Raw genomic sequence first — 12,297 nt, 5'->3', positions numbered from 1 at the left:
ACGGAGCTTTGTGATCTCAGAGTAATAGGCCTATGCATTTGGAAGGAAAAACTATAGGATCTCCAACATTATTGGGTATTACAGTTAATAGTAGGCTAATAATAAAGATAAGCATGTATCAGACAATGATAATATTTTATACAAAACGAAAGCATCAACACAGTCCAGCATCAGACAACAGCAGCGCAGCAGAATGTTGACATGGGTGTCGACGCTTGATAGGCAGAACATTCTCCCAGACCCAGACGGTCCAACATCGTACTGGTTCTATCACCTGCAGGCGCGTAATAATCTTCGGGAATACATTTCTTTGTCCACGCTTCACTTCATCTGCTAGTGAATTTAACGCTCGTATCAGCTCTGCCGCCGCCCTGTTTCCTTCCAACACCTCAAAATACGCACCATAGCGTGTGTTTACCTGTTGCCGAGCCCCGCCTTCACGCAGTGATTGACAGGGCGGGGCGGGCACGTGATCGGCTCAGAATGCATTTTCAAATTGCACATTGAATTTTGCTACATTCATTGAGGGACACTTAATGGAAATGCAATCGCAAGTGTCGTAACTGTGAGTGTAAATGCAATTAAGAAAAAAATTGCATTTAAATTACAATTTTGCCACAGTTTTTGCTTGAACATGTTAAACATATCTAATCATTTCTGTAATACATTTAAATTTTAATTTTGCAACTTATAAAACGTTAAAATATGTATTCAATTTCCATATTAAAAGTAGTGTATGAAATGGCAAATGTAAATTATATAATTGAATTTTCATTTTCATTTTGCACCAAACGTTGCACAAATGATGGAAATTTTTTTATTTAAATACAGAAATGCATTGCCATTTTACATATTGCATTGTCATTTTGCATATTGCATTGTCATTTTGCATATTACATTTCAAATTGAATATTGCTACCCATAAGCTTCCATACCGGGATTGATGCCGGCATCGATGCCGGGTTGGGGACCTAGTAATATTGCCGTGTTCAGTCCCGGAACGCGCGCTGTGTGAACAAAAGCCGTAATAATGCCGTGTCGTAGTGATGACACTGAAGCCGGGATCGTTCGCCAGCTGTGAAACCAGCTGTGTTCGCCAGCTTGTAATGCACAAGTTTATAATCGAATCAGAGAAAAAAATGCACAAGCGTGGTTTCTTGAGAGAGAAATCTCAGCTCATAAGCAAACTTAAGACGCTGCTGAGACATTACAAGTCACATCGATGTCACGTGTCTTTATGGGATTTTTACGGGTTGTGTGTGAACGCACTCTCTGATTCCGGAAAATCACTGGCAGTGTGAATGAACCAAAATCAAACGGTCACTTTATCCGTGTATTTTCCGGAATCTCTGTGTGAAAGGGGCTTAAGAAGCAGCCATAAACCTGCCCAGCATTGCACGATTATATCTGTTCTCTCAACAGGACAACGCAGGTCTGTGTCAGGCACCTCCACAAAAACTGTGTGTGGAACTGAGGCGCAACAACCATCCAGCCCCTCAGATAACCACTTCACAACCGAACCCGGGGACTCCAAACAGACTTCAGTCCGGGTCATATTTCCGGCGAAATACTTTAATAATTTAATCTGGGATGCAAATCATATCCTTTTCAATTCAGACGCCTCATATCAAAATGGTAGAAGCAATTTTTCTTTAGATTTTCTTTGAGAATAATTTATTAAATCTGGTCAGCGTTACATGATTATGTTTGTTCCTTCAACAGGACAGTGCAGGAGAGGACTGGTCACCCCCACGAAAAAAGCAGCGGATGGAAATCAAAGTCCTCCTATCTCTCAATTTTACTAAGATTTAGAAACTAAATACTTTAATAATTTAATCTGGGATGCAAATCATATCCTTTTCAATTCAGACCAGGGCCGTGCACAGACATGTTGAGGGGCAGTGGCTTAAACCAAAAAATGGGGCACTATAAGGAGTTTGAATGAGGCAGTATCATCTTAATATAGAAAATTAAAAACAACTCTTTTATATGGGCAATAAGATTACAATTAGGATTTAGTGCAGTCCAGCTATAATTATGTTCATCCTAAATATAAGCAAAGGTTACCATATTTTATTTTGAACCAAAATAGCAACATTAATTGTTGAAAGTGAGAAAAAAAATGCATTTTATGTAATTTTGCTCGAGTAAAATATAGCCTGTGTCATAATGAAACACCCCTTTCCTGAAAATGGTCTGAGCAGGCTGGCGAGCGGGCGCGGGCGCCGTGAGCGCTGAGCGAGCAGCAGGAACGAGTAGTGAGTTGTCGTCGAAAAAGATGGATAAAGCAAAAAAGCTGTCGGGGGCTAAAAATAGAAAAAGAAATAGGGAAAAGGAGATGGCATGTCAATTGATGCAACAGCAGCTAAATAAGTGGATGGTGAAAGGCAACAGGTAGGATTTAAAGTGTGACGTCCAGGCATGTAGGCTACTGGCCATCGGGACTACCGGGAGATTCCCAGTGGGCCGACGTGCTTTTTGGGCCGATGCATCTCATACTTTTTTTCTTTTTTTGTCTTAACGGCCCATAAAACTGTACATTTGTTTAGTTTTGTTTTGCTTAATCGGCGGCGCTGGGTTACTGCCGGTGTAATGCATTGGTCAAAAAAAGTCAGCGTTAGTTTTTTTTTTCTGACACACCGGCCCATGAAACGCGTATCAGCGGCCCATTGGTTCTTTTCTTGATGGTCACTGGGCTGGCCCAATCACATCTTTAATGTGAAGTATATAAATATACTCTTTCAAGTATAAAATTGTTGCTGCATACCCACCCCTGAGTCTCTCTCAGTTAAATGTATGTGTTAATGTGAGAGAGAGAGAGAGAGCACACGCATGATATGAGTAGCCTATAGCAGATTTGGGGAGGGCCCATTCACTGGACCTTTTCAGGGGCCCAGTCATTTCTGTGGGCGGGCCTGTTCACAGGTCGATTAAAAATTACAATCCACATTACAGACAGTAGTCGATCCACAAAATTAGTATTTTGGTAATATGTTTTTGTATTTCTGTCGCAAAATGTTTTGCTCCTGGTCTTCAAATAACAACTCGTGCAACATCCATGTTCTTGGAAGAAAAGCAAATGTGTTTCGTGCCGTTAGCCCCCCTTGTAACCTACTATGCTAAGGTAGCCTACTATTCATTTAGATTATAACACATTTAGATAATATAGTATATTACCTTTTTATTATGTATAATGTTAATATGGTCTCATTAAAATATTATAAATATGATGTATGTTATAGATAGATACTAGTATATCAACTAAGGCAACTGATTATAATGGGAAATATATTTACAGGAGTTAAAGTGTGAAAAACTGTCTGCTAAATATTCTATACATGATTTACCCTCTGGCTTTCTAGAACTTTGATTCAATTTTTGCAATGTTGAATAGGCTTTGTCTTTGCTCTTTCTCACTCTGTTCTTCTAATTTTGTGAAGGCATTGTTTTTTTGTCTACAAAATCGGCAGACAACAGAAAATGTTATTTATTTATTCGTGATTTATTTATTAGTGTTATTTATATTAGATTAGATCAGGTTAAATAATTTGATTGAACAAGAATTCTAATTTTCACTACTCCCAGTGTATGATTGCAGAACAATATATGTTTGAAAATTTATGGAGCAACAGATTTTGTGTGAAAATAAATCAGAAAGGTGGTTTGTTTAAAAATCGTATTAATGTATGAGGTGGCAAGGAGGTACACAAATTAATATGCTTTTAATAATGTCTAAGTTGATACTTGTTCAAACCAATCACTTTAGCAAAGTTTATAAAAATTTTGGAGTTATTTTGATAAATTAAATAATAAATGTTTGTTCAATAAATAATAAATGTTTGTTCAATAAATATAGGCTATCTGTCATAATTTTCATTTAAAAAATACAGAAACAAGATTCTTGAGATCTTTGTATTTAAATTGCTACATAAGTCTAAAACATTAAAAAATATATAAAATAGTAGATTAAATTAGCACAGAATCAACTTTGATCAAGTCAATGATCAGCCAAATTTCCAAGTCCATCATCAAAAGCGTTTATGAAAAAAAGTGCTGAGCAGAATTTGTGCCATTGAGCGCATTTTACCCCGGTGTGACTTTATAACTGTTGTAACCTGTATAGTGTATATCATTTCAATTTATACTTAACTGTATAATATTAAATTAAATGTCTATACTACTTCCATAGGACGAGGCAGCTCAGAGAGTGAGAGCCCTCTGAGCATCAGACAGTTAAACTGGCATTGACATTGAATTATTTAATTGGAAGAGTAGTTATAACAACATAAATTGATTTTGCACTAAATCCTAATTGTAATCTTATTGCCCATATAAAAGAGTTGTTTTTAATTTTCTATATTAAGATGATACTGCCTCATTCAAACTCCTTATAGTGCCCCATTTTTTGGTTTAAGCCACTGCCCCTCAAAATGTCTGTGCACGGCCCTGTATGTATATATATATGTTTATTTATTTATTTTAGTTCCTATAGCCGCAGCTGAACATGTCACAACATTTTTATTTATTTCTTATATTAAATATGCTAAATGTATAAAGTCTGTTATAGTATATAGTTATATATCAATACAAATACAAATGCACCACATACAATGCATTAAAATGTCATTAAAATGCAGCTTTTATCACAGTTTAAAAATCAAACAAAAATTACAAAAAACTGTTAAAGTTTCTCAGTAGATTCTGATATCCGTGGAATAACATGGTCCCCTATGGATAAGATGGAGATCGCAGTGGAGCTCCTTCCTGATTGGTGAGCCAAGTAAACACCAAAAGTCACCTTAGAACAAGAGCAGAGGAGAAAAGAGAAGTAATGTGATTTTCATATACAGTATTAGACATGTCATTTCTTGTAAAAGCAATCAAAGGCAGAAAATAAGAATGAGAAGATTTGTTTTTACAGACTTTTCCACTTCTGCATTCAGAAAGCGACCTAAGGGGTTCCTGGGTCCTAGAGGCAGATTTTTGATCAACTCCAATCATCTGACAACGGCCACATCTCCCCATCACCTTAAACAAAGCATAAAGAAGAGACCTGAACATCTGTTTGATTTCTTGCCAATTATGTGTCCATTACATATTTTTACCAACCTGAAACTGGGTGCCTCCTACTGTCAAGTGAGACCAGTCGTCCTCTGCAAACGGCTCCTGTCCTGAGATGACCAGATTCGTCCTGAAACGCTGAATGAGCTGCTCCATGTCGCTCCATGTTCCTTCATTCTCACTATCGTGCCTTTAACATGACAAAGATAACAAAAACATCCTGAAATAATGAAGAAATTTACTTCATATATGCAGAGTAGAGGCTGATGAGGCTGACGATTTAAACAGACAGACTGGCAATTTAAAAGTCAGCTATTAGCCATATAATAGACAATAACATTTGGGTAGCCTCAAATTGGTCATTTTGGTCATTGGTCAAAATGAGGCTGGTCATTTGTAGCTGTTGTAAGTGAATTGGGCATTACTATACCTGTTGGCAATGTGCTCTTGTAGAAAAGAGACACTGGCTTTGTTAATAAGCAGAAACTGTGCCTCATTCACCAGAGAGAGAGCAGTGGGACAACAGGCTGGATAGGAGAGACATCAGGAAAAAAGTGACACAATTGTTGACAGAGTAACTACAGAGATATATAATAATATTTTTCATAGACTTAGTTACAATAGCTTGGAAAATCTGAGCAGAGTTTGAGACATTGTTGAGGTCTCTTCTGAAACATAATTTCTAGGTTCTTATCTCTGAAGAAAAATCAGAAAAGCAAGTCTCAATTTTCTCTATTTAATCGAACTGATTTGCAAGAAACAATCAAGATTAATGGTTATTCTAATGGGAAGAAATGTAAAAGAAATAACTATAAATTGCTTTCTGACTTCCATGATTTAAAAAAAGCTGAATTCTGAATGCAATTTTTACTACACGGAAGTCATCAGATCTCTGTTCTTCTCACACTACACGACTGTGCTGTTGTGTGCACATTGCACGGCGGATCGGCAACGGGTTCACACATTACATTACTCTAGAACAGTCTTTCTAGCGCAGACACACTGTCAATTTAACCTTCATCAATACCACTAACACTTTACCTATACACATGTACACAGACACATGTACATGTACACATACACACATGCATACAACACACATACTCAGATAAAGCTGTAACACCTGGGCTTAATGCAATAATGGACTGTCTATGTGCAATATTGACATTAGACCTGTCTAATGGGGCTAATGCAAAAATAGACTCTGGGCACCAATGACCTCTGTGCAATGGCTTTTTGTGTTTTATTTGTTGTATATTTCTAGAGCATTTATTTATTTATTTATAATATTAAGGGTTAAATGTATTTTAATGTAAACTAAAATTTCACACTGCAGGACTCGACATCTGCGCTTCTCTCAGATCATACACAAACTCAGGCCTAAAATCGTGTGTAGCCGTCATAAATATTAATAAAGATAATATTTCTTTGAAGGATTAAATTTAAACTACAATATTAGGGATTTCAGGATTTTGTAGCATTCCAAAAAAAACAAATCCAAATGCAAATGTTGTATTTTACATTTCCCTCGTCCAAATTTCATATCACGCAGGAATTCCGGTCTCTGCCTTATAAGACGACAAGGTTTTCCCAGAAACTCAGTAAGCCAGGCTGAAACTTCCTCCCCACAATCCACTGTCTGAACCCTACACCAAAGACAGATTCATATTAAGCTACAACAAGATTCATAATAAGCTGCAGCATTAAGCTACAAGCTCTAAAAATATGAAACAGTTTATACATTTTAAGCTCAACAAATGTCTAAATGCATACTGTAATGATATAAAATAATAGAGCTCAATGACATTTTTTGGTGGGCTTGTGTTTTATCTTCATACCTGTCACCGCAAACTTTGCTTTGGGACGTTCTTAGCTCTGAATTCTCTAGACTGGTCTCCAAGGGTACAGCGACCGCTTCCATGCCTGAGACAAGAGAGAATGCATTATTTTAGCTTATCATTGAATACATTAAAATACATTACTAAAGATTATATTATTAATGATTTGGGTATGTAGTAACATTTAAACTAATAATTTGATACAATGCACATATTGTGTACATACTGTACTTATATTTAAGAAATACCTGCATGTAATCAGAGCTGTAAGTAATTTCTGTAATTACATCTATAATTACACTGTTGACTCTTCCCTTAGCCCATAACATCCGCGTATTCCACTTTAATAGCAGAATTTTGCAATACAACATGAAAACAATATTTTTTATTTAAGTACATTGTAGTTAAAGACATCTAATTTAAAGTGTGACCATCATTTAAACTTTGACCTTAAAATGACAGACATGACATTACAGAATAAAACGAAATAAAAATAAAAATATGGTTGTCATTGTCTGTTTTATATAGTGTCTTTTGAGACATACAAAGAAATAACACGGTACCATCTGGTATTATCATTGTACCACGGCACTTTCATAGTACTTGAAAAGGCACTGTCTACTAAATTAAAAGGTGTAATTTATTCCCATTATCTCATGAGATGCTGGCAGTTATTGTTTTTTTTAAAAGCTGTAGTGATGTTCTTTGTATTACACTACTGGGGAAATGCAAGTGTCTGACCTGAGACCTGCAGCTGCAGTGTGTTGGAGGCCAGACAGATGATAGGTCGGATGAGACACAGTTTTGGCTCCCGTTTCTGGCTCAGACAAACCCCATTCTCATTCACAACCATCCACAAACGGTCATACAACAAACCCTGTGGTCCCAGTGGCCACTCTGTCACCTGTTAGGTCAATCACAACAACTGAGTACTGGCTATGAAAACTGATTTCATTACATTAACATGCTTTTCATTGTCAACATAGAAAGATAAAAAACAACATCTTTCTGTACCTCAAATGATGCACATGATTTGACAGGGTAGATGAAGAGGTTGGTTAGAGTATGGCTAATGCCATTGTTCTTTCCTTCTTTTGACACAGTGCCTTCAGATGGAGTTGTTATTCTCTCAGGTGAAGGGGTGATAACTTGCTCAATCTCGTGCCCTTGTTGACCATTAGTTATTGATGACAGGTGATCAGATGCTGATGACTCCATCGGTGTGGCTGACTTTAACCTGTTTATTCTCTTTTGGTCCAGGATTAGTGGTTTGTTCACAAAACAATTCACAACAAACCGAAGAAAGTTCTGACAGTCCTCAAAACTGGACATATATCCAAAAGACACACGGATGGATCCTGTGGGACGTCCGTCAACCAGATCAATGCTGTCGCCACAGACATGACCGGCCTTGAAAAGAACCAATCATTAACAATTACTTCAAACATCTTATCATCATCCATCCATCCATCCATCCATCTCTCTGTCTGTCTGTCTATCTATCTATCTATCTATCTATCTATCTATCTATCTATCTATCTATCTATCTATCTATCTATCTATCTATCTATCTATCTATCTATGTCTGTCCTCTTCAATCCGTCTATCTATCTATCTATCTATCTATCTATCTATCAGTCTATCCATCTATATATATATCCTTCTGTCTATCCATCCATACATCCATCGGTCTATCTATCTGTTGGGTTTTATCTATCTATCCTTCTGTTCACCCATCCATCCATCCATCGGTCTATCTGTCTGTTAGGTTCTATCTATCTATCTATCCTTCTGTTTATCCATCCATCCATCCATCCATCGGTCTATCTGTCTGTTAGGTTCTATCTATCTATCTATCTATCTATCTATCTATCTATCTATCTATCTATCTATCTATCTATCTATCTATCCTTCTGTTTATCCATCCATCCATCCATCGGTCTATCTGTCTGTTAGGTTCTATCTATCTATCTATCCGTCCGTCCGTCCATCCATCCATCCATCTATATTCGTCCATCCATCCATCCATCCATCCATCCATCCATCCATCCATCCATCCGTCTGTCTGTAAGATCTAATTGCCAAGCAAACATCAAAGTTTGTATTGGCAAACGTCCACTTACTTGTAAATTACTCTTCACATTTTGGTTGCTGATTGCCAGATAATGTTGGCAGGCTCCTGTGTTGCAGAAACAGCCTGTACGAATATGAATGTTGAAGAGACTGGCCATTTTGTCCACCTGGCAAAAAACAACAACAAGCAAACATACAAAAAACAATAAGCAAAGACAAAGTCAATCTTTTCTAATTCTTATGGTTTAGATTTTTTTCATTATCTGCACAATTTGTAGTCAGATATAATTAGAAACCGTTTACAGTATTTGTTTATACAGTAAAAAAAAAAAATTGCTTCCCATTTGGCAGTTCATGACTGACCTGAGAATACCCTACTGTTTGTCCGTGACAGTCCAGTAGACTAAAGTTGAGAATTGCACCCTGTTCAGCAATATTCTGAAAGTCGCTATCACAGTGGATCTGTGCCACAGGTTTTCCATTGCTATGACACAGGCACGAGAGGATAATATAGGTGTAGCGAGCCAAACCAAATGTGTGAAGCTGAATGTTCATCATACTCCCTGAAAACCAAAAACATCCACTTTTAATGTAGGTCATCAGAATGAGAATCCTAAACATGTAAACCATAAACTTATGAACCTGTAAGTTTCCGAAGCGTTTCAAAACCATGATGGAGAGAAATAATGTCAAGGAAGGAGATTGTGCCATCCTCAAACCTAATAAAGGCATTAAAAAAAGAATTACACATTAAACAAATATTGTCAGCTACAGTATCATCAACTTTGCTGCTTTCCAACAATTAGAGGTCAAATATCTTACCTGCTGACTACATTTGGCTTTGGTACGAAATAGTTCTCTTCTACAAGATACGCTGCTGCTGTCCCTCCTCCAAAGTAACTTTTTCTCAAGACCTTAGCAGCCTCATTCCTCACCAGCAAGGCTCCGAGTCCAGTCGGGAAGCCAAACATTTTATAGAAAGATATTGGCACAAAATCAGCGGGATATTGGCTTAGATCCAGAGGAGAGCAGCCTACAAAACAGGCAGCGTCGAGGAGAACAAACCATCGACCACGGTGCTCACATGCTGGATAGAGCTGTTGAGACTGAATTCCTTTCACGTAACTGAGGGGATATTTTCTGCCTGAGAAGTTACTCTGGGCAGGATAACAGAAAAGATGAGGTGTAGAACACTCCTCCTCTCCATTTGTCTGAGTCTGGGGTTTTTTCGCTCTTGCTTCCACTTGGTGAGGTAGAACAGGAACTGTGCCAACTCCCTGGAGTGCGGTCACACCGCGGATGCCCACCACAGAGGTGTGGTTGTCAGTGAGGAAGCAGAACTCACTTCCAGGCTCTTCTTTTGACACGGCCTTCCAGGGGAAAGTGTCCGCCACTAATTTCAGTGCCGCAGTACATCCTGAAGTGAAAATCACCGAGTACTCTTCAGGACACGTATTAAAATGTTCCAGTATCCTGCAGGCATTCAAAACAAAGAGCTATCACATACATATATAAAATGTTATCAAGATCTTAATAAAAGTATTAGCTGCTATAATACTTCTAAATATTACTAACGCTCAATCTGTCTCAATTCAGGACAATTTCCCCTGTATGCGTTTCCAATCCTATTTTTGTATTAGGTTTCCTCTGTAATCTTTGCTCTTTTTGTTCACCCTGTTTATATTTTGTTTACTTCTTGCAGTGTTATTTTAGTATTAGTTATATACTATTATGCTATTTATTAATATTTTGCATTATATTTATTTTTTACATTTTTATTTTAAAGTTATTTTAAATTTTAGTATGTGCTTTTGTCAGTTGTATTAGATTTTTATTTTTGTTTTTAAATATTTCGATTTATCTTTAATTATCATTTAATTATCATTTTTATTTTAGTTTTAGCAATTATATAGTATTTTTATATATGCACATTATTTTATATATATACACACACACACTTTTCTCTTTCTCTTTTTGGGTTAAGCTCTAATGTTTTTTTTTTAAGGAAAAAATAAAACAAACATTATCGTATTATATTACATTTGTATCTGTTTTTAATAATAATAATAATAATACATTTAAATGGTAATATAGTCTTCTTTGTTATGACTGATGAAAAATTCAGAGGGTGCAAAAGGTGTTACCTCTTACCTGTATCTGATACTTTCCACAGTGTCGTGTGTTAGCCTACTGCTGGGATTATGACTGTGAGGATTGCCTGAGAAAGAAAGGAATGTTACGATCAACAGCAAATTATTATTTTGATGTTATGTAATACGGAGTTGTAAATTCAACAATGCATTGTGCATATGATTGTTCATCAGTGTAAAGGAACTCACCATAAACATTCCTAGATATGTCCTCATAAAATTCTTTAATCTGAGATTCAGGAAATAGCGTGGTCCCTGCATGATCAAGGTATGTAACACCTTAAAAAGAGAAGAACATTTCACTACTCAGCCTCTAGGTGCAGTTCACAATCAGACCAACGGAGGGCGCTGCATTCTAACAGTCTAAAGACAACAACTAAAGAGAAAGTAAACAGTGCAGCACAGGCCCACGCTCTCAACCGCTGAACAAACTTAGTAGTAGCTATAATCCAAAAATCGGTTATTTACTACTCAAACCTTATTGACATTGGTACATTTTTAAACAGTGAGAGTAGGTAACAGCACCGCATGCCGTTATTGACATGTTACAGAATGGGGAAGGAGGTTTTAAGTAACGTTACTTTTTATTAGTATTATTATTATTATTATTATTATTTACCTTTAATCCGTTTAAATTCCCGATCTAACAGCTCTTGTTGATCAACGCCGTAACCATAATAGTGCCAGAAACTCTTAAAACTCTCAAATGTACACAAATCCTGGAAGTCCTGCATAGGCTGAGTCTCCATTTCCGTAAAGTCAGGAAGACACAAGAGCTCCCTCTTTCGCGCACTTATGTATCACTCACCACACCATGTCCAATTGATAGAGGCGAGACCAAAGTCCAGCTGCATGTGACTGTTGACTTTTCTGCAGGACAAACAGAGGAGTTTCCTTACAACCTCATGACGTTTCTGAAGCATGTCGGATGGACTCACGTGCAGAGGGAAGTTAAAGAATACCTATCTCTAAGTAGACCTACAATTAACTGTACAACCTATTATTTGACATACATTACAGTTCAAAATACTGGGGTCAGATATTTTGTCAAAGAAATTATACTTAGCCTATTTAGCCTAATTATACTTAGAAATGATGCTGAAAATTCAGCTTTACAATCACAGGAATACATTTCACAAAATGACTTGGTTTGTACTTCTTTCAAAAACATTAAA

The 12,297-nt window shown here is 36.9% G+C and overlaps 1 protein-coding gene across 2 annotated transcripts; it reads right to left on the bottom strand.

Moving 5' to 3' along the window:
* Positions 1-4,499: 4,499 nt before the first annotated feature.
* Positions 4,500-12,064, bottom strand: mocos (molybdenum cofactor sulfurase). 2 transcript variants are annotated; one of them, XM_082153989.1, is made up of 15 exons: positions 11,742-12,062; positions 11,312-11,401; positions 11,124-11,190; positions 9,795-10,445; positions 9,615-9,691; positions 9,336-9,535; positions 9,023-9,139; positions 7,914-8,309; positions 7,641-7,803; positions 6,900-6,984; positions 6,583-6,707; positions 5,492-5,588; positions 5,110-5,251; positions 4,924-5,028; positions 4,500-4,798 (listed from the first exon to the last, which is right to left on the bottom strand). In XM_082153989.1, the coding sequence occupies exons 1-15, from the start codon at positions 11,869-11,871 to the stop codon at positions 4,682-4,684; spliced, it is 2,562 nt and encodes an 853-aa protein (XP_082010115.1). In that variant the 5' UTR covers positions 11,872-12,062; the 3' UTR covers positions 4,500-4,681. The 2 variants fall into 2 exon arrangements, with proteins under 2 accessions (XP_082010115.1, XP_082010114.1); XM_082153988.1 differs by having other exon boundaries at positions 4,500-5,028; positions 11,742-12,064.
* Positions 12,065-12,297: the final 233 nt, after the last annotated feature.

Source organism: Leuciscus leuciscus (genome assembly GCF_965113295.1).
Source record: "Leuciscus leuciscus genome assembly, chromosome: 22".
In the NCBI taxonomy this organism is placed as follows: domain Eukaryota; kingdom Metazoa; phylum Chordata; class Actinopteri; order Cypriniformes; family Leuciscidae; genus Leuciscus; species Leuciscus leuciscus.
Note: the sequence above shows the minus strand (reverse complement) of the source record. Positions and strands in the feature narration are given on the sequence as shown.

Excerpts from the sequence above, each read along its gene's own strand:
- mocos (XM_082153988.1), bottom strand. The coding sequence starts at position 11,871 with ATGGAGACTCAGCCTATGCAGGACTTCCAGGATTTGTGTACATTTGAG. Across the intron at positions 10,446-11,123 it reads GTGGAAAGTATCAGATACAG|GATACTGGAACATTTTAATA; the intron begins GTAAGAGGTAAC and ends GAATGCCTGCAG. Across the intron at positions 6,708-6,899 it reads AGCAAAGTTTGCGGTGACAG|GGTTCAGACAGTGGATTGTG; the intron begins GTATGAAGATAA and ends TCTTTGGTGTAG.